The following is a 27,713-nucleotide window of genomic DNA, read 5'->3' as shown; positions in this document are numbered from 1 at the left end:
TTGTGGCTGTTCAGCTCCAGCCTTGCTCCATTCTGAAGTTTTAACTGAATGGGGGAAGGGCAGTGCATCCAGCAGCTCTGGGAGTGACTGCTGGGATGCGTCAGTGTGGGGTTAACAACATTGTTCATGTCACTGGGAAAGGGCTGACCCCCAGGACAAGTTTCCAAAATGCTGGGGAGAATATCAGCAGCTCTTCCTCCCAGATTAGGGAGGAATTAGCTGAAGACAGGGAAAAAAGGCTTTGTTATGAGTGCCTTATAGTACAAACTTTACTTCCTCCCTGTGTCGGATCTCCTGATTAGCAGTACTGCAGTCTGTTGTGCTTGTAGACTAACGGGACAGAGCACTGAAATATTGTCAGTCACAGTAAGCTTGATATGAATCAAGCAGAACAGCAGCTAAAACCTTAAGACCCTGCAGGGTCTAATCCAGATCAAAGGTGCACTGGCTGCTGGGGAGGCAGAAAGCAGTGTCGGGAGAGATGGGAGTTAACAACAGCCAGGTATAAAAGTGCTTTGCAAAGCTAACACACTGAACAACAGCTTCAAATGAGATCATGGGCAACCTGGTGCTGCTAGGATTGGGACATCCTTCAATTTCAGTCTTTGTTTATATGACTTGTTAGAACCAATGGGTGTTTTAGAGAGGGGGACCCATGTTTAGGGTTGAAGAGAATTGTTGAGTCCTAAAATGAGCAGATGCTACTGGAACTGTGTGCAAATCTAGGCAAAATGGTCTCATACAAACCTTGTTGAGTGTGTCTGATGCTCCAGTGATGACTAATGCATGGTTGCCTGCGCACAGGATAATCTTTTAACCCAGAAAGAACATGTTTATGGTGTGGAAGTATTTCTGCAAGAAACGAGTGACTTTTTAATACTTCTAAGAACAGTATTTAATTTAAAGGGAAACAGGAACAAGGAACACCCATCCACCATGCATGTTGCTATAGCGCAGGCATTATCATCGCTAGAGTTTACTGACCAGTCCCAAGAAGTCTAACTCTGTGTGTTCCTATTTGTCAGGTCGTATTGACAGCAAAGAAAAGGAAGGGACTGAAGCTGAGGAAAAGAAACCGAAGGTAAGCTAAAAAATAAAACCAGAGGTGACATCAGCCCACTAAGTGCTGTGCATGTTCCTGACTCCCTCTCCAGCCCTCCTGGCCTGCTCTTGTGCCTCTTAGGAAACCTTGCCATTATTTTCCATTCTTCCATCCATATTTCAAGAGTGGTTTTATTTTTTCTTCCCTCCCCCTGGTTTGGATGGTGCAATCCATGGTGATCTTTGAGGACAAGGAAGCAAACCAAATCTAAATCATGGGGTTGGGTGGGTGGTTAGAGTAATCATTTTCTCAGCCTGAGTCCAGAAAGCAGACAGTTGACTTTTCTGGGGCAAACTGGTGCAAAAGCAAGCTCAGACCCGGGTTGGACTGTACTGGGAGCAAGAAGCTAACAGTGAAAAGAACAAGACATGCAATTAAAAATTAATTTAATTTTAATCTGTGCCTTGCAGATGCTGTGTTCTGGGTGAGGAATAGAGTTTAATAGTGGGTAGATTTCAGATGTTTAAAGATATCTGTCACACTGCTAATTTGGAGCACGTTTAGTTCAGCTGACCATTAGCCTGGCTAGTGCCTGGGTGAGATAATGGAGGATCTGCTGGACAGTTTAGCGGGTCAAGAATTAAAGGTGATTAATATAATTGCTTTCAAACAATGTGAAACCGGGTCTTTCTCTAGGGAGGTTTGGCAGGGTTGTGTGAGGCTGGGCATTTGACATGATACTAAGTAACAGGCTAGATAAAAGCCAGTGACCCATTACTGACAAAGGAGGTGTGATGGGGTTAGAGTTTTGGAGTAGATAAAGCAGTTCAGATGGTAAAACGTGCCAGTGGTGTGGAGGGCAGCGGCAAGGGCAGGCTGTCACAGGGCTTGGGTATTGCTGCACCCTGTGGGAGGAATAGAGCTGAGGTATCCCATACTTGCCAGCAGCGCAGCAATGGGACTGCAGCAGTGCCCTGGGCTCTTGCCCAGCTGTGTGCTGCAGGGAGAGGGCAGTACCAGCCATCATCTGTCCTGCACCCCGTTCTGTATTGCACCTTCTAATCCTATTTAATGTCAGTGATCCCCTTTTGTTTCTCTCCCATACTGATTTTTTGTTGTTGTTGTTCCAATTTTATTTTGTTTCCATGTTTAAGAAATCCTCACCTTCCACTGCCAAACCCCCAGGCGATAGACCCTCCATCCCCCCCCAACAACACACCTCCTCTAGCACAATCCCTTCGAAAACACCCTCCAGCCCTGCTTCCACCTCTAAACGAGTCTCTTCTGTCACATCCCGACCTGCCGGTACAGGAATGCAAGAAACGAAAGTCAAGGTAAGGAAATGGGATGTGAACAAGGCAAAGCTGCCTCAGGCAATACCTTAAGGTATTCCTGGCAGGTGCAATCGATAGTGCTTGGCTGGGCAGTGTCTCTGTGTCCCATTCAGTGGAGGGAGTGGGATGTGCTTCCCCTTCACCTTCCAGTGGCCATGGCCAGCCTTGGCTCCAGTTTTGCTGTTTGAAGCAACTGGGTCCGTCTCACCAGCATGTAGGCCCCTTGCTCTGCATTACAGCAAAAATAGCTCATTGCTGCAGGGTGTTACCTGGTCTCCCTGAGGTATTCCCAGGTCCCTTTATGCTCTTTCTTGTTTTGCAGCTTTATGCTGGTTTTATGGGTGCGTTGGCTGTAAACAGCAGATGTGTTTGAAATGTTCCGGAGCCAGATCTGCCAGGTGCTACACAGGGAATAGGAAATGCACACACCTCCGTGTCTTCTTCCACAACGTGAAAAGTAGCTTGGAGTTGCCCTTTGTGGTGTTTGGTCATACAAATACAACTGTGGTGAGGGAAAGAGCAGAGATTGCAGGTCACAGGCAAGGGGATATGGTTTTACCATGACAGGGATTGTGATGGCTCTGCTCTGCTTCCCTGCTGCCTTGGGACCAGTCAGCTTGTAAATTTTCACTTGCATGTTTTTTGTGAGCTTTTGTACACAGACCAGCGTTAGAAAGTCATCAGAAATAGGCTGTGTTGGTTTATAGATGTGGGGAGACTTTTCTGCAAGATCAGAAGACAATAAATAACATATTGCTATTTATGTGCCATTACAGTACATGTTGCAGCAGTGTATTACAGGTGGGGATAGAGGAGGTGCTTCTCTGTGTTTGGAGTCTGGCCCTGGGTCCCTGAATGCAGCCTCTGGTCCAGTCAATGGATTTATTTATCTTCTGTACAAAATTTTAGCAGAGCAGAGGAAACAAAATGATCGTGGCTCTGATCCATGAGGGGCGATAGCCCATCCCTGGGTAGATCCCCCTGCATCAGCCTTTCACCCTTGCATCCCCAGGGCCCGGAGATGAGAGGTGGCACGAAGACAGCCACACCACGGTCTGCGGCAGGGCAGGCTCAGAGGAACTCGACCAATGCCACGCGCATACCAGCAAAGACGCCCACGGCCCCCAAGACACCTCCCAGCTCCGGTATGTGATGGCAAGAGTGGCGTGCTGCTGCCTTCCCATGGTGTTGCTGACTCTGGAGGCTCTGCTTTGGTGGTGTTCCCAGGCTCTCCGTGCAGTTATGTGGAGGTAGTGAACAAATTTGCCCCAGTGCAAGGGCACGGCCAGCAAGCGGAGGTCTGCGTGGCAGTTTGGAGCTGCTCAGCCTTGTCACGGGGCTGTGGGTGCGGAGCTAGGGATGATTCCTCTGAAGTGAACCTTTGTGGATGCCGCTTTATCTGCTCTGTTCATGTAGTTGCCAGTGTGTAGGAGAGGGCAGTTGCTTTACCCCTTTGGGATTTCCTCCAGTTTGGAAGATTTAGGCAGCTCCATTTTTTTAATCTATCTATTGCTTTTCTCTTGACGATATTTCACAAAGACCCAGGGGCAAGAGGATCAATTCTTCGATTGCAGGAATGGGGGTTAGCCCATTATTCTCAGAGAAGAAAACCCCAGAAAGCAGCAGGCATTGTGAATTTCCATTAAAACTGTGCATTCCACTGAATATATGTATTTTTTTCATACTTAACCAGAGCTGCACAAAACCTTAAATCAGTTAAATTTCTGGCTTTATTATGTTTAAGCATCTTTCTCATTCATTAAACAGGCAGAAAGGAGCAGAAAAAACCACCTCCTGCAGCAGCGAAGTCTGAAAAAGGTGATGTTCAAGGGTTTTCTTTTCTTCTTCCATTTCTTTTCAAACTGGGGACAGTTCTAAGCTGCTCAGTGATCAGCCTTACTTAATTACATAAAATAATTTTGTAAAAATGCTTCCAAATTTCTAATAGAAAAGTGGTTTTGTTTGAGTATCTTTTGTCTGTAATTCGTCATGGATGCTAATGTCACACTCAGGTGGGGAGTCTCACCAATGATCCAGACAATGAAGACCATCATCCTTCTGAGATACTCAGAAGTTGTCTTTAATCACAGTTCTCACTTCAAAATGAAGTAGAAGAAAGTGCAGCCATCTCCCCCCAGATGGTGGTCTGCACTGGGAGTAGTGGGTGGGCCCCAGGGCCAGGCAGATCAACCCTGTAAAGTCAGGCAGTGAGTGAGGGTTGAGTACCCAAGTTGCTTACCCTGTGCTTGCCTCCCTCTGCAAACCTCAGGTGAGCAGCCAAAGTCTGGAGACAGAAGCGGTTACAGCAGTCCCGGCTCCCCCGGGACTCCAGGCAGCCGTTCCCGCACTCCCTCTCTGCCCACCCCACCAGCCAGGGAGCCCAAGAAGGTGGCAGTGGTTCGCACACCACCGAAATCTCCGGCATCTGCCAAGAGCCGCATCCAGCCATCAGCCGCACCCATGCCTGATCTGAAAAATGTGAAGTCCAAAATTGGCTCAACTGAAAATCTGAAGCACCAGCCCGGAGGTGGCAAGGTAAATGTGGATTCTGCTTTCCAGGGACCTGTCTGTAGGGACAGTGGGTGCTTGATGCTTCATCTGGGAGGGGAGAGCCCTCCCTGGAGCAGCAGCAGACCAGCTGGGGCCGGAGATACAGCAGTGGGCAGCCGAGCTTCAGCTGACCTCCAGCCTGATTCTGATTTTAAAGTTTTTTGGGTTGATTGGGTTGGATGCTTGTCCTGAAATTGCTTGCCTGGCTTAGTGCAGTACAGCTGTCCCGGGGCAGAGAGGACTGCAGGGAGCTTGTGATGTGGCTTTCCTGGAGTGGCACATCAGTGTATGGACTGTCTGCCAGGGGAATGACATTCCCTCGTGGTGTCCGGTTAGGGAGAGCAAATTGTGACCTGCAGCCCTAAAGAACCACAGGATCAGGGCTGTATTTCTGTATTCTATGCTGTGTGATCTGGAGCAGTCCCTTCAGTGCTGCCTCTGCCTCTTCATTAGCAAGCAGACAGGGTGGTCTCCTCCCTCCCTGTGAGGGTCCCAGGCTCGGCACATTTTTCGGGAGGTTGTGATTTTGGATCCAACTCTGTTGACAAGGTTTTGGATTGCATTCTGCAATCAGGCACTGCCTTGCTACAGAGTGCAGTGTGGCATGGACAGAACTGGTAGCACTCTTATCCTTTCCACCGCTAGTACTTTTCACTCCTAGAGAGGCAGTTTCATGAGCAGCAAAGTGAACTGCATGCTCCAAGCGCTTTGGCAATGAGGGTCTCGTGTTAAATTTTGCAAGCCCAGCAGAGGAGAGTTTGGGTGAGGGAGTGGTGTGAGCCAAATCATTTGTGCAGCCCCAGGAGCAGCAGTGTGCAGTTACGCGGCTCCAGCAGTGGTGTTGGCTGCTCAGCACCCATCTGAGCCTCTCTGCGCTGCTCCATTGCACTGTGTGGCCCTGTCCCTGTGGCTTTTTTATAAAATCCTCTTTGCTGCGTGGGTGGAGACATGAACGCACCTGGTTCTTCTGTTGGTGAAGGCCCAGCGGATCTTATACAGATGTTAAATGGCAGAACCAGTGCAGTCAGAGGTCCCTGTGTGCTCATGCTTGCCTGCCCCAGGGGGGGAACACTTGCAAACCTTGCTCTGCAGCTGCTAATGCAACAGAGCTGTAACAAATCTTCCCCGAGTGTGATGCATATGCCATTTTGTGCAACTAGGTAACTCCGTGGCTCTGAATGTTTGACTTTGGCATGGGGGGAAGCTGTGAGATGGCTTCTTTTCACCACCTTAAATAGCGGTGTGCTTTTCCATTTCCTTATGTGCATTTTTTGCTGTGGCTGGCAATTTATTGGACAATGCATATTTTGCTTTGTGCTAAAGTCCAGGAGGGCTCTGGAGCCTGGGCAGGGCTGTGCTGGCTGTTGGTCATGAGCGGAGCAGCACATGTCTTTCCAGCTGCCCGTGTCCCAGGGCCTCAGCCCTCCTGCCTGCTTAGCACAAGGCATAAATTTTTCCTGCCACCCTGACAAAACACTGTTCTTCAGGGATTTTAGAAGGAACCCTTCCGTTTACTATAAATTAATTAAATTGTTTGCTCATTCTTTTTAATCCAGCTTTTACGAGTTCTTTTTTCTCTGTTTGCTTCTCTGTCAGGCAACATGTTTATTGTTGTCATTGAAAGAGTAAGAACAGCTGAATTTGGGACAGTTCATTGCTCTTTGCAGGGGAGAGTGGCTGGATGCTGTTGGGGATTTTTGTATGACACGATGCTGCTCTTACCAGAATGGTCACAGCTGGAGCAAAGGGAGCTGATCCCACAAGTTTGATTCTAGGGTGGCTCTTAGAGGATGGGTCTGGAGCCTGCTCTCTGCACAGATTTCAGACCCCCAGCCTAGGGAAGCAAAGGTACATGGGGCACCCATGCCCAGCAGTCAGCCAGGCCACATCTCTTCCAGTGTTTCTGCATTGTCTAAGCAATTTTGTTGTTGCTGGATCACGGAATACTGCTCTGGCAAAGCCTGGTCTAGCAGAACTGGGTCCCGATTTGCAGGATCAGTTGATGTGAACTGGGAAAATGATGCTGGGGGCATGTGTTGGCCTTGGCACTTCTCATGCTAAAGAGCCAGGATACAGCGAGGAGCTCTCCTTGCAGCAGCATGCCGGGAACATGCTGAAACGGAGGGTGAGGTTGCCCGCTCAGCCCACTCTGTGGACGTTGTCATCCAGGGACTGCATGTGCAGTGTGATGTGACACTGCTCTCTTGCAGGATGCTGTGTCTTTTTCCTTCTCATGAGGGTTGTGCTTCAGACAGGGTTTCTCCTGAGGGAGGGCAGGCCTGTGTGCCTGCTGGTTTTTACCTGCATTTACCTCTGGTTTATACTTGCATAGGTTGTAAGGCCACTGCAGTCCGTGTAGGAGAAGGAGCAGGGATTGTCTTCATCTTTGTGTTGTCTGGAGTAGCTGCTCCTCTGTGTGTGGTCACTCCAGCATAGGTGCCCTTAAAAAAGCCAAACAGGGAAAACAAGCCCTAAATGGAAACAACTTCATTAGTCCAAAAATCCGTGTGGTGGAGAGGGCAGGCAGGCTTTGGAACTGAAGGGTGAAGTTAGGGTGTGTGGTTCCCCTGTGGCACCAAGCCTTTTCCAGCCTCCCTCCCACCCGCGATGGCGTTGGGAATATGCAGTAGAGCTGCTGCCTTTGGGGGTGGTCTGTGCTGTCCCTTTCATCTCATCTGTACAGGAGTTAAGAAAACTGCAGGCATGGGACTGCATCCCTGGCAGCATTTGCTTTTTCTCTTTGTAACTCTAGAGGGAGTTTGAGCCCTGAACAGCACAGGGCTCAGGCATCCTCTCCCAGATGGTGCTGGACGCACAGCTCCTGCTCTTCAGCCTGCTGCCCTGGCCAGCTGCACCAGTTTGCCCAGTTTTCTCAAGCTGCTGAAATGTGAGGCCACGTGTATCTGTCCTAGAGGGGGGGAACATGCTGCCTGGCAAGGGAGATGCAGCTGAGCAGGCGTTTTTCTCTCAGCTCCATCCTTCCTCCTTCTACTGGCTCTGCAGAAGCTGAGTCTCAGACTGCTGGTGCCTTCCAGCATGTTTGCTGCCCAGCGAGTTCCCTGTTTTGTTCAGTGAAAGAAAACAGGGTGAGCTGGCTCTTTTGCTAGTGTTTCTGGCCTGGAAACCAGGGCTGCCTTGCTAGCCAGACATGTCCAATCTCTAGCTATAACCTGCCCAGCTCCATCTTCACTTTCCAGCCTGTGTGTAGACAAATCTGTGTGGCGAGCCAGAGATTCTCCTTTGGCACTGGAAGGCAGGCTCCTGGTTTTAGTGATATAACACATGGTCAAGCTGCAGATGGTCATGTTGTTTCTCACACTCTTTTCTGGCTACCAAAGGTGCAGATTATTAATAAGAAGCTGGACTTTAGCAGCGTTCAATCCAAGTGTGGCTCAAAGGATAATATCAAACACATCCCAGGAGGAGGCAGTGTGAGTACCTTCACACTTTCAATGCACTATAATAGTTCTTATAATAAGTGGCATGTTGTATACACTAAACTGCCAATGCTATCTGCAGCGACCCTGCCGTCAGATAGCTATTGGTGACGTGCAATGACTCTTTTCTGGCTACCAAAGGTGCAGATTGTTAATAAGAAGTTGGACTTTAGCAGCGTTCAATCCAGGTGTGGCTCAAAGGATAATATCAAACACATCCCGGGAGGAGGCAGTGTGAGTACCTTCACACTTTGAATGCACTGTAATAATCCTTATTATTAGTGGCATGTTGTATACACTAAATCGCCAATGCTATCTGCAGTGACCCTGAGATAGCGATTGGTGACGTGCTGTCATTTAACCCCATTAACCCAAAAGACATGGTTAGATGAACCTTAACAAGTCCTGTACATGCCTGACATGGACAGAACTAACTGACCTGTGTAGAAACCATGTCTGTAACAAAACATCCCGTTAACTCGAAGGTTTTACACTACCTGGAAGGCTTAATGCCTCATTGTCTGCAGGATGGGTCGCCTCTAGCAGACAGTGATGTAGTTGCTGGTGCAGTAGGTGGATAGATTTATAAGCAAATGCAGTCTTTGTTGCTTAATGTACTGCTAAATTGCACGTGACTCTGCACAATATGTGAAAGCGCAGTTTCCTGCCCATTCCCATCAGGCAAGTATGATCCGTGCAAATATTAAGCATCTCCTTGCTAGTAAATGTGTTTGGCAGTGCCCATGGAGGCCGAGTCTAAAGTAATATTGAGTTAATCGATTTGAATGCTGGCATTTCCAGCCATTCCCAGATAAATAGCTGGACTCAGCTTTCAGTTACTGTGCCAGAAACCTGGAGAAACTCCACAGAGGTTGACAGATTTACACCAGTCTCTCTGGAGAGTTTGGGTCCAGGAAAGATGAGGGACCAAGGAAGATGTATCACTGAGACCCCAAACAGTGCAGCCCAGGGTCTGCAGGTGCCCGGTCTGCAGCCATCTGAGGAAGCTATTTGGTGCCTCTCAGATGTTCCTGATGGATTTTCTTTGTGCTGTTTTTGATCTCTGTGGATGCTCTCCCTGAGAAACTGAGCATTGCGGAGGGCTTGGCACGTAAACACTGGGACCAACTGGGTTTGCAACCTCCATCTTAAATTTGGTGTCATTCTGTGTTTATTTCATGGGCCAGAGGAGCTGCTTTGCAGAGGTCAGACCTCTGTGAAGCAGGTTCCCTGCTTGTTCTGCTCTTTCTTACCCCAGGGTCCTGCACTGGCTGGACTGCCTGGTGCGTGGTGGTCCACTTGTTATGGCAGGGGTTAGTGTTCGTCACGAATCATCTGTGCTGTGGCTGGTAATTAGCTTCAGCACAGGGTGGTGAGCTCATCCTTTTCTCCACCGAGAGCTCACACCATGGGCAAGCGTTTGCAGCTGTAGTGGGTTAAGAATTATCTGGATTTTTGGCTGGAGGTTGTCATCCCTCCCCAGGCTCTGCCAGCAGTGAAAATTGTGTGATTGCTGCCTGGCTGCATTGACTCGGAAAGCAGCAGCTCAGCTCTGGGTGCGGGTGCTCGGACCAAAGCCATGTGCTGACGTGGCTGCGCAGGCTGCGCTGGCAGCAGAGCTGCGCCTTGGGGCTCCTCTGATAGAGGGGCAACAAGAGACCACCTGGGTTCGATGGCTGTTGCACCTTAATCCTCCATGACGCTGTCAGCAGCGACGGCCTGCCCAGCCGTTCCTGCTTCAAGAGGAGTGAACTGTTGCTGCAGTAACCTGGGGTTGGTGTGGTTTTTTTTTTTGTTTTTTTTTTTTTTTTTTTTAAGCCAGTGGTTGCTCTGACAAGGTGATGCATTAGGCAGAAGTTGACCTAAGTATTGCTGATGCTGAGAGGTGAGATCCCCAGGTCTCTGGCACTGGTTTCCTAGGCAAGCAGCTCTGTGCCCATTTTACATGCTCCCCAGCAGGATGGTAAGGGTTAATGGAGTCCTGTCTGTGAAAAAAGGGAACTGGAATGAGAGCAGAAAGTGTTTCAATTGCTGATTGCTTGCTCTGGAAATGGGAGGTCTTCCCAGTCCCCTGTCTCAGTGGTGCCCAAATCGTTGGTCGGCCCTTTGGGGTCACGGCTGGGATTAGGAAGGCGCCAACTGTCTTTTTGGGGTCTGTTTCCTCCTTTCCAACTGAATCTAGCGCTCTTCCTGCCCAGTGCATTTTGTGATCTTTCCCCAGCACTGCCTTCATGTCTGTGTCTTCGATGTGCTCCCAGACCCTGGGGGGGTTGTTTTTCTCCCCTCTCTCTGTCTCCACTCTCTGTCAAATGTGCCTTTTGGTATGTGTGAGCATCGGAGACAAGGCAGGCCCGCATGCACTGCGCGCTGGCTCCACGCGGGTGGGACCATGGCACCAAGCCGCTGTTCCCCCCTCCTTTTCCTGGCTGCATGATGGAGGGGGGAGTGTTGCTCAGTGGTGTGCGCCACCGTGGTCCAGCACCTAGCTCTGAGGGTGACGGAGCCGGTGGGCGTGGGGCTAACGTGAGAACTGAAGGATGCACCATCAACCCGGGGCTTTTGAGTCAGCACAGGGTGCTCGGATGTGATGGAGAGCGGTGGCTGCGGTGAATCCTTTGTGCTGGCTTCCAGCCGCGTTGGTCCGGAGGCTGCCTGGCTGCTTGAGGAGTCAGCTCCTCTGCAAAGTCCCTTTGCTGACACATCCTTCCTGAGTTCTGTGAGAGCAGCACGCCCACCATGGTGCTTGGTGAAAACACAGAGAGCAGCGTATACTCCCCTTGAAATCCAGGCTATTGCTGAAAGCCAGACATTTCCCAGTGAGTAAGAACCAACCTTGAGGTGTTGATGATCTGATTTCTCCTGCGCTGCCCCACTAACTCCGGCAAGAGCTGATTCACACACAGGTGTGAGTCCAAAACCAGGGTCCAAGGTAACTTCTGGGGGTATGGGGATGTTTTCTCACTCTCTTGTCTCCTGCTCCTGATGTAGCTGGTGGGTGTGTGCTGTGGTTTGCTGTCCCTGACACGCCTTATGGTTCCAGACCTCTCCGGTCACTGGTATTTTCCAGTGTGGTGTTTAACCGCTAACGTAACCACTAAACAGCTCCATGTTAACTGTTCCTTGTGTGTGCGTCTCGTGTAACCCAGTTGTCCGTGCGCAAGAGGCCGCCGGCCCCACACCCAGGCACCCCCCAGCGCCGTGGCTGGTCTGTGAATGGGGCGGGTTTAAGTGGAATTGCTGGAGCCCCTGTTCAGAGACATAATGGGTAAAGCAAATAAAAACCAGCATAATATCATGAAATACTGTTGTGGTTCAATATACTATAATTGCCATTTTAATTTATATTATGTGAACTCCTGCCAGATATTTAAGACTTTGGTTTGCTTTTTTTTTTTTTTTTTTTTTTTTTTTCCCCTAAAACCTTATTTCCATTGCAGCATTTTTCAGAAATGCATATTTTGGTCACTCTTTTAAAAGTTCTGTGCACATTGATCATTTCTGTTCTTTCAGTTTTTGTGGACATAAGCTTTATGTTTTACACCAGAAAAGGTATTTATTTTTTACGTTTTCTCTCTGGTATATCTCCTCCTTTTGGATGATGTGTATGCAAATCTTAATTAATTACCACTCCACTCTCTCTCTTACTTAAGCACTTTAAAATTGCCTCTACTTCCCCCCTTCTGTGGAGAGGTGATCTTCTGCATGCTGACTTTTGTTAAGAGAGGCTGCTGCACACGGGTATTAATGATCTCCCATTTCTGATGACAGTTTCTTTTGTATTATTAATCTTACTGGGGTTTAAGCTGTCCTTTCCCTTGAATCCAGATCAGGTGCCGCTGTGTGTTGTGCCTCCCCCTCCCCAGGTTGCCTGTGGTGGCAGTAAGCTCATTGCCTTTTTCTTTCTCATATGGACAGGTTCAAATCGTTTACAAGCCAGTCGACCTGAGCCATGTGACATCCAAATGTGGTTCCCTGGGCAACATCCATCACAAACCAGGTACCCTTTGGCTCTGCGGCTTCTGGCAGCACCGGGTGCTGGTCCCTGGAGCTTGCGGGCTGCGTTGCGGTGTGTGTCTGGAGACAGGGAGAGGGTTGGGGGAGTGAGGGGAGCCACGTGTAGCAAGTGGGGCATCAGAGCAAGTCCTGGGATGCTAGACACTGTTCCCAGCTCTGTCACTTCCAGACCCTCTTCATTCTGCCTGACCACTCGGCAGTAGGGGGTGGGACCTGGTATCTGTGGACACCCTTGTCTGGGCCGACACGTCGCTGTACATGGGAATTTTTAGGAGTAAATAGGAGGGGCTGCTGGTGTTCAGGGGAGTAAGGTTAGCTCCCTGCCCTTGGTTCTGTAAAATGTTGGGTTGTCTGTCAGCTCTGCACAGCATCCTCCGGAAGGTCTCTACTCTGGTTCCCATTTGCCCTGGCTTCCGAGTTTCCCAAAAAGGGGTCCCTCTCGCTGCTGTTCTCCTGGTCCTTACCCGCTGCTCAGCCTCAGAGCGCTTTGGCTGAGCCACCCCTGACCTCAGCGCTTTCTCTCCAGCCTGCCCTGGCTGGCGCAGGAGCTAACCCAGCTTGTCCTCTTCTCTTCCAGGCGGTGGCCAGGTGGAGGTGAAATCTGAGAAACTGGACTTCAAAGATAAGGTGCAATCGAAAATCGGGTCCTTAGATAACATCAGCCACGTCCCTGGAGGAGGAAATAAAAAGGTAAAGGGGCACTGGGTCGAGAACAGGCACGCTGTTCTGTGCAAGAGGCTGCCCTGTGAGCAGGCGTGCAAGCAAAGAACGGTCGGCCTGGACTTGGAGAGGGTTCTCCTCACCCAGCTCATCTTTAGGCCACGGACTCTCCTCTCTGCTTACCTGGCAGCACTGCTTCCCCAGTGCTTGAACCATTTGCTGCCCGTGCTCTGGCGTGGTGTGGGCTCTGTACCTTGTCCTTCAGAGGACAAGAAGCGCCCTGCCCGGGGACAGGCTGTTCGGCTGCTGCCCACACAGCCAGCTTGCCTTCCTGCCAGCGGCTCGCTGAGGCGGGCAGAGCCCCGGGCTCCTGGGCTGCAGTTGCCGACCTGGAGGAGATTTGCTGTGGCAGAGCTGTGAGGACAGCAGTCTGTCCCCTTCCTGGCCTGTGGCCACCTGGATGAGTGTGACTGTGAGCCGTGTCCTCTCCCGTGGTTTCCTGCTCTTTCTGCTGTTCTCTGAAGTTTGTGCAGAAACATGTTTGCGCCTCAGACCTTTCATTAAGGGGTGCCACTGCCAGCAGCTGCTTTTGCACTCGCATTGCCGATTACTGCCAGTGGTGTGGCACAAAGCTGGCAGCTCAGGGTGCTGCAGTAGGTGTTGGCTCCCCAGTGGAAGTGTGGAGCATTAAAGGCTTAGCTTTATTCAGGAAAGGTGACGCTGCAGTGGGCTGTCACTTCAGAGGAAAGGTGTTCTCTGCTTCCTTCAAGTCTCAGTCTTAGCCGAGACTGACTGAGGACTCTGTAGGGAGTGGTGTGCGTTTGGGAGGATTTAAATTGAAAGAAAAAAGCCAATCAGGTCAGGTGAAACACTGAACTGGGCGTGAGCCATTCCTGCCAGAGGCTTTGATAGTGACTTCGCAGTAAGTCTTAGCCGAGTAAAACACCTCTCCAGCCTCGCCTCAAGGACAGCCAAGTCCCTTGCAGGCAGGGGAGCAGGGAGCTCAGGTAAGCACAGCTGAGACTCCAGCCTGGTGACATACATGGCTGAATTTCTCCGGGGAAATGGGTTTTATCTTGCTTGTTTTTCAAACCCTTTTTTCTCAATGGAAGGGAAAAGTTGTGTTTCAGCTCCTGTATTTTGGCACTTTGTTCTTGGCCATGTTTTCTCTGTGCACCTCCCAGTTCTTCATCTCCCAGCGGTGTGTGGGCCTCTGAGGGATCGCTTGACTTCCTTACCCTTCTCTCACTGCTGCTATGCATCAGACTGCCCTGTGCTTCTCTAAGCCCATTTTCATCATTTTTATGATTACAATGATGATTCTTTCATATCCTGGCACATTCACTGGGCCGTAGTTTGAAGAACTTGCCCTTTGGAGGGGGAATTTATTTGCAAGGGTGTGACCCAGCAGTGGCATCACCTGCGTCAGCCTTCCTGTGTGGCAGTTGCCTGTACCCTGCCTAAATCCACATCCACACCTGGAGGAGCTTGTTGGTGTAACTTGAGTTCATGTGCTGCCTCCGATTGTTTCCCTTGTCCAGCCCGTTGCCACTCGCACCAGGGACCATCCCCAGGCAGGGCTGCTCTGGGGCGGGACACTCCGCTTACAGGGAGGGGACAGGGCATGGTTGAGCTCCATCAGCCCTCCACGCAGAGTGGCTGTGGGTGGCTCTGCTGCCCCTTCCCCTGCCTTTCCCACGTCCCCAGTCCCCTCGTTGCTCTGTGACACAGAAGATGCAGATTTGGACATACAGTCCACAGCTCCTCAGCCTGAATGTAACAAACTGAACATGAGCTCAGCCCGGTTCAGGTACTACTCTTGCGTTGGGTCTCCTGTGGGGAGCTGGTGTGCTCCGTGCTCTGCCGAAGTACCTGTGCCGGCAGCACCTGCTCTCCTTTGTGGCACAGGGAAGGCTTTCCTCCCTGTCTCCAAAGGCAGCTGCTGTTCTTCCTATGAGTCAGTGAATGGCCCTGTTTTTCAGATCTTTTTCTCCCCAATTTTCTATTTCTTTTCTTTTATTTTTTTTTTTGTCTTTTTCCTTCTGGTTGACATTTATTAGATCTTGTTTTTTGTTGCTGATGCATTTTTTGCACCCCACCGCCCTGGGCGGGTTTCTTCACCTGTAGAGAGAGAAAGGCAAGGAAGACAAGACCTGTCCCCAGGCTGCTCGGACCCCGAGCCCAGACCCCGCTGGGCTCCAGGCCCTGGTGCTGGAGCCACCCACCCCCCCGGAGAGCCAGCTCCCAGCCTTGCACTCGGCTGGGGAGGGCACCAGTAAGTAGCAAACTCCATCCACTTCACCTCCGCTCCCCGGCCCTCGCGCTCGCCGGGAGAGAGGGGTTTGGCTTGTGGGAGCAGCATTTTGTGCCCAGCTGGGCTGTGGGTTCAGGGGAAGCCTTGTGCACCGTATGGGGATCCCACCCCTTCCGTAAATCTCTGCCAGGAGAGTGGGAGCAGCCCAGGTTGTGCCACCCGAGTCCTGTGCCTGGGACCTGCCGCCACACCGGGCCTGGGCACTTGGGAAGGATTTGGCAGCATCCCGAGATGCTCCAGGCCTGCCGTCCCCTCCAGTTGTGCCCATTCTTTGTGTGGGCTTCTGGAAGGGATGTGCCTGAGGACTGGGGGCACTGGGGGCATCAGGCCAGCGAACGGTGCTTTCCTCCCAGCTGTACAGCGGCGGTGACCGAGTGGACAGTTTGGAGGTAAAAACAGCCTCTCCGGATGGCGTCCCGCATCCTCCCTGCTCACCGCCCTCTCCTCTCGTTGCAGATTGAGACTCATAAGCTGACTTTCCGCGAGAACGCCAAAGCCAAGACCGACCATGGCGCTGAAATTGTCTACAAGTCCCCCACCATCTCCGGAGATGCCTCCCCGCGCCGCCTTAGCAACGTGTCCTCCACCGGCAGCATCAATATGGTGGACTCCCCCCAGCTCGCCACGCTAGCCGACGAAGTGTCTGCTTCGCTGGCCAAGCAGGGCTTGTGATCGGGGCATGACGGGCGAAGATGAGAGAAGACAAGGGAAAAAAAAAGAAAAGAAACAAAAATAATAATCTGGCCTTCTTCCTCTGTTCCTTTTACAGCTGCTTCCCCATCCCCTAACTGGTTAATGATTTAACCTGCTTTTACTGTTCATTCAGCTCTAGCTCCAGGACTTCAAAATCAGTGACACTATGAGGTACAAAACCTCCTCTCCCCCTGCTCCTCGGAGCGCACAGCCCACGCCTGTCCCCCACTCCCTCCCTGTCCCCCTGCGAGGTCCCTCACTGTCCCAGCCCTGCCTGGGGCCACCCGCCCTGGCGTTCACTGCCCTGGGGAAGCGGGGAGGGGGATAGAGGGGGCAGCCGCAGCACGAGGCTGACCCGAGCACCCCACACCGCAGCACAGGGCATGTGTGCAGGATGTGACCTTCCCAGCTCATTACCCTGATGATGCTGGGCTGGCAGTCTGGCCTGCGGGCAGCACAGGTCCTGGGTGCCACAGCCAGGGGCTGCAGGGAGGTGCCCTCCCTTTCTGCATTAAATTTGCCTGCTGATTTGGAAGAAACCTTTTGTTTTTACCTCCGAAAGCCGAGATGTGTATGAAGATAACTGCCAGGTATCCCCTAAACCCGGTCTCTCAGCTCCGGCAGCTGGAGTACTGGCGACGCCGGGGTATCCCATTGCGGAAGGGGCCCGGGACGGCCGTTCCCCTCTCCGTGGCTGTGCTGGAACCGCTGAGTGGATGAGTAGAGGCTTTTCCCCATTCCTTTGGCAGCCCCTCGTGTCGTAGAGTAGATTTGTCTGTATATGCTTGGACCGTGCCAGGGTGATTGTTTTCATAAACGAGCATGTGTTTAAAAAAATGCTGTAAGTAGTTTTGAGCTGCCCCGTGCCGGCTCCGCCGCAGCCCAGCGCGGGGGGCCTGGGGGGCTTCGCCCAGCTCCGGGTCGTGCCGATGGGGCAGCCCGGCACCGCATGTCTGCCGGGCACAGGGGTGGGCGCAGAGCCCCTGCCCAGCGCAGGGGGGGGCTGGGGGCTGCGGCAGGGCTTCCCGGCTCTGCGTGGCACCCCTGGGGTACGCACCTCCCAGGGCGTCGCACGAGGGGCACCCGCAGCTCCAGGGCTGGGATGGCCCCTGGATTTGGGTGCAGCTTGTGACATTTTTGGGTTGTTTTTTTTTTTTTTTTTCTCCTGCAAGGTCAGCTAAGAGATCGCAGAAGTGGCGGCTCCATGGCTCTGCTGTTCCGGTGCCTTTGGCAGCGGTAGGAGACACCCAGGAGGACGCGAGGGGAAGGCGCGAGGGAGGTTTTAGCTGGTGACGGCGGCGGCAGCTCCCCGGCCCGGTCCCGAGCTCCGGAGGCAGCTCCCCGGCGCTGAGCCCCGGTTGCCCTCCGGGGCGGGTTGGCGTTACCCCTCGCCCTGTCCTCCAAGCCAGCCCCGAGCCCAGTTGATTCTTTTGCTGCTTTTTATCCCTGTGGCAGCCTCGGGCGTGAGGGGGGCCGGGGCTGTGCTGCACCCGCGGCCACCCCCGCGTGCCCTTTCCTTCTGCAACCAAAGAGGCTGAGATGCCCTCGGTGCAGCTCAGCGTGCGTCCTCCCCCCCCGAGGCACCAGCCCAGCCGTGGGGGTACGGCTGGCGGCGAGGGGTGCCCAGCAGGGCCGCAGACCATGCACCCCACGGGCCGTGGGGCACGGAGAGCTGCGCTTTCCCAGCAAGGGGCTGAAATCCTGGCCTGACTGGGCCGGCGGGGGGTATCAGTGTGGCAGGGGCACCGGTCATCCCGGGGATGGCGGCTGGCTGCCACCGAGGCTGTCCTCCCTGGACAGGACCCGCTCCCAGCCTCGGTGGGAGCTGATGAAGCTGCCACGCTGCTGCAGGATCCGCCAGGTTTTTCTGTACGGTGCTGGGCACGGGCGACATGTCCCGTGCCCGAGGAGGATGGTTAAGTCTGGGGGGTGGCGGTTTGGGGGAGGGGGGGGTCCCACCTTCTCTCTGCAGCCCCAGGAGCTGCTTTACTGCTGGGGAGAGGCTGCTCCAGCACGAGTGTGAACAGGCCAAGCGAAAGCCCATGTCCAGCTTGTCACTCGCTCCATTTCAGTTGCCTCGATGATTGTAAGACCCTGTACTCCAGTCTGTGACTATCTTTGTATTGGTGTAGGACGCGGGAGCCGCTGTGGTATTTTTGTCCTCTAAAACTAGCAAGTGGGCAAAGGGCCGAGCACCAGTCACCCCTTTTAACCCTTTTCGGCCGCAGGATGCGTGTAGCTGAGCTTGCCCGTCTGGCCGCGGCCTGAGCCACCCCCGGCCCCGCTGCGCAGCTCCCGAGGGCCACCAGCGCCTCGGGCGTCCTTAGCGCGGGCGAGCTCCAGTGCACAGCCCCTTCCCGCTGCCACTGTCCTTGGCTGAGCCCGCATCCCCGGCCCCCTCTGCCGCCCTCCCCGGGGGGCTGCCGGGGTCCCAGGACAGCCCTTTCCCTCCACCACGTCCCCACCGTCCCCTTCCAGCAGCCCGAGCCACGTCCCCAGCCCTGACCCTGCGTTCAGACCCAGGCCTGAGGGTTTCCATGAGCAGCCGGACAGACTGACCCATGGCTTTTCCTTTACTCCACACACATCTTGGTCTGAAAAGGGTTAAAACCGGCACTGATTCAAAAAAACCATGTTTCTGCACTCAAAAAAAAAATAATAATGCTTGTTAAATGAACTTCCAGTGTCAGACTGCCGGTGGTGCTGGCAGCCCCGTGCTCCCTGCGGTGCGCTGGGAGGGGAGGGAAGGTTTGATCTCAGTGTATCATTCTAGCTTAGCTGCTGTCTGTGATGTCCATAGTGTATCGTGCGTTTTAACAACTGGTTTACACTGTTGCCGTAAAAGTGAATTTGGAAATAAAGTCATTACTATGATACACGCTGCCTCTTGGGCTGGGAGTTGGTTGCACTGAGGGGCCAGTGTCTCCCCCGCAGCACTCGCTGGGATCGCCAGCCGCGGAGGGGTGAGGTGGGCGCCCGCGACGTCCTTCTCTGTTCCGTCCCCACATCCCGCCCGGCCCCGGGTGCAGCTTCAGCGGCTCCTTCCCCGCAGCGACGGGGGGCGCAGGGGGGCGCGGCCCCGCCCGCCAGCAGCCCCAGGTTCTGGTTTTGGCTCATTGTGTGACCACGGCCAGGACCGTTCCTCAGCCTTGTGCCCCCAGCGTGGGGGGGCCTGGGGCTGCTCGGACCCCCAGCGGCACCCACGCCCCTCCCTGGCCCAGCAGCAGCCACAAAGCACCGAGCGCCCTTCGTGCGGAGCCGCTTCCAGCGCAGCTGCTCCTGCGGCTGCCATTTGCTTTTCAGATTGGATTTTACCTCCCCTGTTAATTACCTGTAATGAACCCGGCCACGCCCAGGTCGCTGCCTCCTACTTTGATCATCTGGCTAATAATGACCCAGCACCTTCCTGCTCCCAGCTGCCCGATAACGAGGCACAAAGTGTAATTCCTTATCTCGGGAACAAGCAGCACCCAGGGGAGTCGCCTCCCACCGTTCAGGGCATTTGCGCCGGGGCGCGACTCGGCAGCCACCGACCGTAACACTGAAAACGTAAAATAAAGACGTAACATAAAAAAAATGTGCCGCGAGGCAGAGTTCCTGCGAGCTCTCCCAGGGAAGCGCCACCAACCCTGGTCTTGCTCCATCACACCTCCCCGCGCCGGGGATCCCGCGGAACAATCCCGCTTCCCACTGGCTGCCAACAACCGGGAAATAGCGTTATAAAGGGGAGAAAAGGCCACGGAAACACGGGTGGGAGGGAAGCAGCTGATCCGCCCGCGGCCGGGCCCCTTCCACTTCCCAACCCAGCGTTTCACAAACACACGTTGCATAGAATAGTTCAGTTTTAATTTTTTTTTAATCTTTTCTTCTTTTTTTTTTTTTTATAAGCACATTTGTGCTTTGCAACAGAATCAAGACATTAACAAAGATCAGCTTCTCGGAAGAAAAGCATTTCTATATAACAAGGACATTACACAGCTCAAAGCAGGAAAAGAAAATATTTACAAAATACAAGGTGGTTTTTTTTTGTGGTTTTTTATAATGCTAAAAGGGTTATTCAGAATTTTCAACCTTATAAATAGAAAAGCACTTATGCAGAGGGATATGGTAGCATTGTTGTTTTTTTTTTTAAAAAAGAAACGATGACAAATCCTTTAAACTAGAACAGAACCAAAACCACTAGATAATGTTGAAAATTGTGAAAACCCCAACCATTAAGCAGTTTAGCTACTATTTCTTTACGATTACAAAATGGAAAAAAAAAATGTCCTTTGTATTTTTTTTTCCTTTTTTTTTGGTGATGTGATTATACATAAGACAGGCACAATGCTAGCAACAGGACAGGGACCAATAGCCACACCGTCGGGATCAGAAAGCATTACAGATGGGAACGGTGTGCGGGATCCGGGAGTCACTGCGGGTGCGGAAGGGCCGGGGAGGGGAGGAACAACGGCAAACTCGGTTCCAAAATAAAATACCTGTCAGGAGGCGGCAGGTCAGACCGACGACTGGGAAATGAAACAGAATCGACACCTGTTCTCGGACAGCGTGTGGAAGTGGAGCGAAGCAGTGGTGACAGATCCCGATGCCCCCCAGTCCCGCAGCCCCCCGCCCTCCTTCCCTCTCTTTCCCCTTTCCCCGATTCCCAACGCCGGCAGTGCCCTGGTGGCGCAGCCCCAGCCCGGGACGCTCCCTCCGCCGCCCTCACCCCAACTCTCCAGCCCTGCGTGGGGTGCGAGGGCAGAGCTCGAGCGCCGGGCGCGTCTCCCAGCTGCACCATGCTGCTGGCCTCGGCCACCAGCCGCGTCCCTGAGGGGCGTCCCGGGGACTCTCCCCTCGCTGCCTTCGACCCAGGAGAAAAAACACTCCAGGTGGGAACTAGGCTGCTTCCGAAATCCCACTCCTCCCACGGGAGCTGTGCGTGAAGCGGCTAAAGGGCTCCAGTCCTTCCTTTTCCCTGCGATGGACAGGGCGGCCGGACCTGCTGCCCCCAGCCTGGGGGAGAAGGAAGGAGGCGGCCCCAGGGGCCAAGGGGAGATGGGGGAAGGGCAGAGTCACCCCTCCGGATACCTGGAACTACAACCTGGGGGAGGAAAATGCCAAGGGCGGGAGTGCAGGGCGGACACTCTGCACGTGAGGACACAGACAGCTAGTGAAGGTTGCAATCCCAAGACATCACTTTTCACCACTAATTTCACTCCACTAAAACCTTTCAGGGAGGGAGGGGGGAGTGGGTTAAAGAGAAAAAGACACCCTTTTGCTTGAGAAAAACTATCCCCGAAGTCTGCTAGTCAGCTAAATCCTGTGCTCTAGTTTTATACACCTAAGAGGGGAAGGGAGGAACGAGGGAGGGGGGGGTCTGGTGGGCTGCTCCCCTCCCGAAGCTTCACTCCACTGGGAGGAATCTGGGGGCTCTCATTTGTGTGACAAGGAAACATGGAGAAGGAAAAAAAAAAAAAAAAAAAAGAAAAAGAAAACAAAAGAAAACAAAAAACAGTTTCTAAACTCCTTAAATTCACTAAAAACTGTGAAAATTCCCGGCAGGATGTTTGAATATCAAACGCAGATTTTGGAAGCTTTAATGCCAAGAGTTAGTTCTGTGTGTTGGTTTTGCTCATGTCTTCCCGTATGTCTCTATCTGTGCGCTGGCCGCTGAACTGCTGCGGAGGAAGAGGAGGAGGAGGGTGTCGCCAGCGGGGGGCGGCTCTTGAGGCTGGCCAGGTTGGGCAAAGCAGAAGTGCCATCGGTCTCCCGGGAGGATTTACTGCCTGACGTGCGCCGGGTGCAGCGCGACAACCGGTCTTGGGGGTCAGATTGGTCCTCGCACTCTGTCCTGGGATCGTACGAGAGTGGGAAGGTGCGTCGCTCCCAGGGCTGCACAGCCTAAAGGGAAGAGACACCGGGCTATGGAAAATCCTCCGGGAAAGCTCTTCTGCTCCCCCTCCGTGCGCGGCTGCAGCTGCCCGCAGCGCTGGGAGCTGGCAGCTCCCTGGTGCCGTGACGGCCGCAGGCTCGGCCCGGCCCCGGTACCAGCGCAAGGGAAGCTTTAGCGCACGTGGTGAGGACACACCAGCCTCCGAACTGAACCAACCGCTGGAAAAGCATCCTGCTGCCCTGCCGAGCGGCACCACGCTCTACATCCCGTCTGGCCGAGTGTTCGGATGGAATTTCCCACATGCAGGTTTCCAAGCTGTCTCCCCACAGAGAGGGGGATAAACCAGCCAAGTTCGAGCACTGGGTTTACCCCTACGCATCTTCAGCAGCGGCGGCAGCGCCAGGCAGCGCTCGGACCTTCCCACCAGCCTCCAGGGACAAAACTAGAGCAAACGGCCACGGCCGGAGCCAGCACCCACCTGCTCATCCAGGCCGGCCTCGGGCGTGGAGCAACGGGTGTCCTCGCTGGACAGAAGCCGCATGGAGTCACGGGAGAGGGGGGTGAGGGGGGCACAAAGCAGTTCGGGGCTGATGGGGCTGCGCGGTGAGTGGGTGTGGGGCAGCTCCGAGTGGGAGTGGCAGTTGCCCACGTCAGGGGATGCCGGCTGGGGCGTCGAGGGGTTCCCCAGCTGGGGGGTCGTCCGTCCGTCCGTCGATCTGTAAGACCTGAGACAGGAACACACCTGAGAGCCTGGTTTCAGTCCCAGCTGCGCCCCCACCCATACAGGGGCCCAGGCTGCTCGCTGCCACCTGATGCCACCTGATGCCGCCCTTCGATCCCTTCCACTGCCCCCTCCTTGGGAGCAGCGCGACAGGGAACGCTGCGGGGATTCGGCACACACAAGCAGGGAATGCTGCAGCCCCGAGGTTAAAACTCATCCAGGCTCATCTTTGTCCCGTCTCCGCTGTCTCAGTACAGCTTTGCGACACTGATGCAGCCCTCCTAAGGCGGCGTCCCACACTGTGAGTGCTGCATAAATACCATGATGAGAAGCCCACTCTATGAAATCAGACACTTCAAAGTGGGTTTTTCCAAGTGTTTCCACCATCCCCACACCATGTGACACCAGGCAGCTCAAGAACCAAGCGCAGTCTATCAGTAATGCTGAAAATGCAGCAAGTTCACTGGTTGCGCGTAGGAGGAGCACTGTAAAACCCCTAGACTTCAAAAGATTTAAACCAGGAATTAAGAAAGTTCGAGCACCTACACAGATTCCCAGATAAAACACCCACAGGCTGCAAACAGAGAAACCTAACCGGAGTCCCCACATCTGTGTGCAACCCTCCAAGATGAACTGCAACAGCAAGCGGCAATCAAGCACTGCCAAGGACCAGATTCCAAAATCTACCTTGGCCAAAATGTTCATCAGAACATACAAAGCCAGCCCCAATTAGACTAATAAAGCAGCTACACCTGCAGCAAGCTAGACAGAGTCAACGTGCTGAATCAAGACACAATTTAAAAGCTGCCTACAGGAAAAAACCAAATCGACCTGTTAGGTACACGAGGCAGGAAGACTACAAGGGGCTCAGCAGATCTGCTGGAGCAGGTCACAAAGAAAATGACATTTAAGGGAAACTAAGTGAGTTTATCCCGGTGTTTCCTGGTATCACCTGGCCCAGGTACTCCCCAGGCAGAGCCAGGTACTGGGCTGGATCACAGCAACGAGTTACCAGGCCATGAGGGGCCCCAGCAATTTCTGAACAAAACCTACAGCTGCTGCAGGGGACAGTCCCAGGGTGGGAGCTGAGGGACTGAGCAAGGGTCCTGCTGAGGAGCTCGGGACGTGGCGAACGCCAAGCTGAGCTCGGCCAAGTCGCTCTCGGCACAAATGCAACAAAACACATTTCCGGGCTGCACTCAGGGATGCGGCCAACAGAGCAGGGACACTTGTATCCCCATCTCTCCATGCTGTGAACTGCACTGGGAATACTGGTCCCAATGCTGGGGGAATCTCCATCATTGGAAGCGTTCGGACCACGGCCAGACAAAGCCATGGCCAACCTGGTCTCCTGCCAGCAGCAGTCCTGCAGGAGGCTGACCAGAGACCTCTGGAAGTCCTTTCCCACCAGCATTCCTAAACCTGTGAGATGAAGCTTGAATTCACCTCACTGACCAAGCCAGGGCCTCAACACAGCACTGTTCACCAACGTCACTACAAGAGGATTTTCAGAGAAACAAAGTTATGGCGAAGTGCTATGAGATGTGAGAAACCGGCCAAAGAAGTCTGCAAAGAAACACCAAGACGTCCCACACTCCACCAGCACCGGGAAACGCAGCTGCAGACGAAACAAGGCAGCAGCGGCTCGAACGGAGTCTGACAAACGCTGCCTTTGCATTTGCAGAAGTTCTCGCAGAAGCCCTGCACGGCTGCACACAACCGACCGGGCTGAACTGAAACCACAACCAGACCGAGACGACCGGGTGCACGTCTGCAGGCAGCTGTAGCTCAGCGAGCGTTTCTGCCCCAGTGCAGTGGTTCAAACCCAAACACACCATGGGAAATCAAATGGAGAAGAGTGAATCTCTTTTGTGCAGTGTTACCACGAGATCAACAGCTGGAAACTGTGTGCAGCTTTAGACACCACCTCACAAAAAGACACTGCAGCAAAGGAATCAAGTGTCCAGTGACGAGAGGAACGTAAGGACACGTATATAAATGGAGCAGCGAAACGGCACTGCCGAAGCAACGAAGCAGAGATGTGACAGACTGCACAGCGGTGAGAACAACCACCACTCCTGGTTCCTACACGAAGGACGCCCGTCCCAGCCCTTTTGTGCTTCTCTAGACTCTCCAGCTGGTGCACCGGGCTCCACACTTCTAGAGCAGTGGAAGTGCTTGAGAAAGCAGAATCCAACCAGGTGGTCCAAGAGCCGACTGCAACAACTGGTGCGTAACCTCACCCCACCTAAGCCGGACGACCCCCCCTCCTGTGCGTGGTGATCAAACCTCCCAACACCAGCACAAGCTTTTAACCATTTTTATCAATCAGCCGATCTACTAGATCCTCCACAGCTGCTCCCGAGAGGTGTACCTGCTGCCCCGGCGCTGCGGGGGCATGCTCGTGCTCCAAAGCCACCGGGCCCGCTCCATCTCCTCACACTTGCTGTGCCGAGCAGCGAAGGCCGAATCAGACAAGTCCTCGATCTGGAGAGGGAAGGGTACAGGGCTTGGTCAGAGCTTTCTTACATTAAACACGCATCTATGCGCAGTTTTTCCAGCACTGGCTACAGCGTGCATTTAAATAACTGTTTACGTCTGGAGGGACACAGATGCTACCGGTGAGTGCAAGAGCGCCCTGTCGAACGGAGTCTGCATTGCTTCGGAAGAGATTAAGAAGTAAAAACCAAAAGGAAAGCCCCTTATCCCAGAATGAAAGCACACACACACACAGACATTTAAGGAAATAGCATCACTATCAGTTTAGCTAAAATAACAACTGCAGTGGTGTGGCTGGTCATGATTTCTTGATTAGACCATTCCATAAGGAGACTGTTGCCCAGAGAGGTCTCCTGGCAGCACTGAAACCTCAGATTCAGCTGTACCCAGCCAGCTAATCCTCCTTCTGCCTTACGGAGCCTTTCCTCCAAAGGAACCAACACCAGGCTGGTTTCTGCAAGGCCAATTGTGCCATTTTGTTGCAAAAAAGGGAGAGACACTGCAGCTCCCTGCCGAGGTCCCTGTGTCCACTCCCTTCTGGCATCCTCTGTGGATACCGTCCAGCCACTACCAACCCCATCCCACATAAACTCGGGAGTAAAATTCTCCTTACCTCCTCGTTGTCTTCATCAGGGTTCGCTTTCAGAGCGCTGATATCCACTTCACGCCAGCTGCAACACACAACATCAGAGGGCAGTCAGCCACAGGCACAGCCCAGCACGGCGGTGCATGCCCCGCACACACTAACACTGTCTCTTGGGAAAGCAGAAACACAAGCCTGCCACCATGAGCAACGTACTCAGGCTCAGTTTTAGGCCAGGCGGCCACACGTGGCTACCAAAATCCCTCCTGTGGTATCAGACAAGGTTTTCTCTCCTTTTCCCTGTTAGCCTGCTCCATTCTGAGCACATCTTTTTGCAGCGGGCTTGCACCCACTGAGTGCCACACTGGGGGCAGGCAGGAGATGTCCTTGCATGACGGAAAGGCCGGGATGGAGAGCAAGGCCACCAGTGCCCTCCCGTGCAGTCCTGCCTTTCTGCCTCCCTGCCCGGCTCCTGGCGCTGGTCTGGAGCGTGGCTGCAGCCAGCCAAGGCAGAGGGAGCAGAGCAGGTGCTGCAGCGTTTCCTCCTCCCCTGGCTCAGCAACAGGGTCCCTCCCGGCCCCACTCTGAAACGGGCTTGGGAAGGGCATGTCGGACCAGAAGGAAGGAGGAGGTAAGTTGCGAAAGAGACCTGCAAAACTGGGAGGGAGAAGGACTGGAAACCAGGCAGTCTGGATGAAGAGGCTGCGCCAGTGCGGCAGCACGTCAGCAGCCCCAGCGAGCGGTCAGGTGCAAAAACTGGGAACTGATCCCATCCACGGTGTTCGCCCGAGAGCATCCAAACAAGGGCCGACAGCTCACCTCCCTGCCTCAGCTCGGGCAGGGAGAACCTCTGACTCCTCCCGCTGCCTGGGAGCACGGGAGTGTTTCTCCGGGCTGGTGCCAGCCAAGGCAGCGGCCCCCTCCTGCCTGCAACGTTCACCCAGCCCAGGCACCCACCGCCCAGCCCGGCCACGTGCAGAGCTGGGAAACCACCGCGAGCCCTGGCTCGGCGGGCTCTGCAGCAGGACAGAGGGCGACCACCGTGGCTTTAGACTGCACAGAGAGACCCGAGCGGAGCAGCTGGCTTTCACGCACAAGGGACACTCACACATTCCCTAATTTAGCAAGTCTCCGTCCATGGTATGATGAGACGTTTTCCAAACCTCCTCTTACTTCCAAGGGAGAAGAAAGCCCCTTTCCCCCCGGCAGCACAGCGTGGCAGCCACCGGGAGCGAAGCCCTAGGCAAGAGCTGAACCTCTGACGACCGCTGCACGGGAAAACCTGGCAGGGAACAGCCCCGGGGGAGCTGGGCAGAGGGCACCTACCTGGGTGTGAGGATCTCTTTGTACTGCAGTTTCTCCACACGAGTCGTCGCAGCAACAGACATTGGGATGACAATGTTGTTAATATCGAAGGAACTTTCACCTCTCCTCCTCCGTGGCTGCTGGAACATGAAGAAAAGCACCACGTGAGAAAGGGCTGTAGGCTTTGTCACGTTCGGTCACTGACGGAAAAAAGACGCGGCCTCATATGAAATGTCCCGGTATGGCCTACGCGGATTCCAGAACCAACAGTAATTTGCATCAGAATGGAGTTCACCTACTGCTTGCTGGAAGTCCTCTTCCCAACCAAACTCCTTAGGCTTGGAAGGTACAAACAAGGGCAAGGGGCTGCAGCAGCCTGAAACACAGGGAGCAAGGAGCTCCAGCCACCGCCTCCACACCAGCACCAGCCGCTGCACAGCCAGGCGGATCAGGGGATTGATCTGGCTGGTGAACTGACCCAGCAAGAAGAAAAGTCTCCCGTATATTCCCATTCCCTACTGCCAATATAGAGAAGGTGGGGAGACCATCAGAAAAGAGGGAAGAACCATCCTGTTTGGAAACAGCCCCCGGTTTGTGTCCCCACAGGGGTCTGGACCCACCACAGGTGACACTGTGACACAGCAGGAACGTGAAGCAGCCAGACAGGAGTTCATCTTGGGTTTTGA

At 53.6% G+C, this 27,713-nt stretch overlaps 2 protein-coding genes across 26 annotated transcripts in view; one reads left to right on the top strand and one right to left on the bottom strand.

The window, feature by feature from the left end:
• The window catches only part of MAPT (microtubule associated protein tau), a 59,866-nt gene extending 40,944 nt beyond the window's left edge, over window positions 1-18,922 (top strand). For 8 of the 20 annotated variants that reach the window (XM_080369582.1, XM_080369591.1, XM_080369581.1 and 5 more), the window contains 10 exons: window positions 1,026-1,081; window positions 2,197-2,376; window positions 3,389-3,521; window positions 4,144-4,194; window positions 4,646-4,911; window positions 8,265-8,357; window positions 8,505-8,597; window positions 12,279-12,360; window positions 12,955-13,067; window positions 15,808-18,922. In XM_080369582.1, coding sequence (XP_080225708.1) covers window positions 1,026-1,081; window positions 2,197-2,376; window positions 3,389-3,521; window positions 4,144-4,194; window positions 4,646-4,911; window positions 8,265-8,357; window positions 8,505-8,597; window positions 12,279-12,360; window positions 12,955-13,067; window positions 15,808-16,023 — 1,283 coding nt within the window. In that variant the 3' untranslated portion in view covers window positions 16,024-18,922. Of the gene's footprint in view, window positions 1-1,025; window positions 1,082-2,196; window positions 2,377-3,388; window positions 3,522-4,143; window positions 4,195-4,645; window positions 4,912-8,264; window positions 8,358-8,445; window positions 11,784-11,873; window positions 11,913-12,278; window positions 12,361-12,954; window positions 13,068-15,164; window positions 15,313-15,807 lie in introns of those variants that run through there. The other 12 variants (XM_080369597.1, XM_080369590.1, XM_080369583.1 and 9 more) reach the window with 10 other exon arrangements.
• KANSL1 (KAT8 regulatory NSL complex subunit 1) overlaps window positions 18,804-27,713 on the bottom strand; it is a 101,928-nt gene continuing 93,018 nt past the window's right edge. For 4 of the 6 annotated variants that reach the window (XM_080369563.1, XM_080369566.1, XM_080369565.1 and 1 more), the window contains 5 exons: window positions 27,049-27,167; window positions 25,753-25,810; window positions 25,015-25,127; window positions 22,398-22,644; window positions 18,804-21,927 (listed from right to left, as the gene is read on the bottom strand). In XM_080369563.1, the coding sequence (XP_080225689.1) occupies window positions 21,679-21,927; window positions 22,398-22,644; window positions 25,015-25,127; window positions 25,753-25,810; window positions 27,049-27,167 (786 nt within the window). In that variant the 3' untranslated portion in view covers window positions 18,804-21,678. Of the gene's footprint in view, window positions 21,928-22,397; window positions 22,645-22,708; window positions 25,128-25,752; window positions 25,811-27,048; window positions 27,168-27,713 lie in introns of those variants that run through there. The other 2 variants (XM_080369564.1, XM_080369567.1) reach the window with 2 other exon arrangements.

The sequence above is a fragment of the Falco punctatus genome, assembly GCF_963210335.1.
Source record: "Falco punctatus genome assembly, chromosome: 19".
Classification (NCBI taxonomy): domain Eukaryota; kingdom Metazoa; phylum Chordata; class Aves; order Falconiformes; family Falconidae; genus Falco; species Falco punctatus.
Note: the sequence above shows the minus strand (reverse complement) of the source record. Positions and strands in the feature narration are given on the sequence as shown.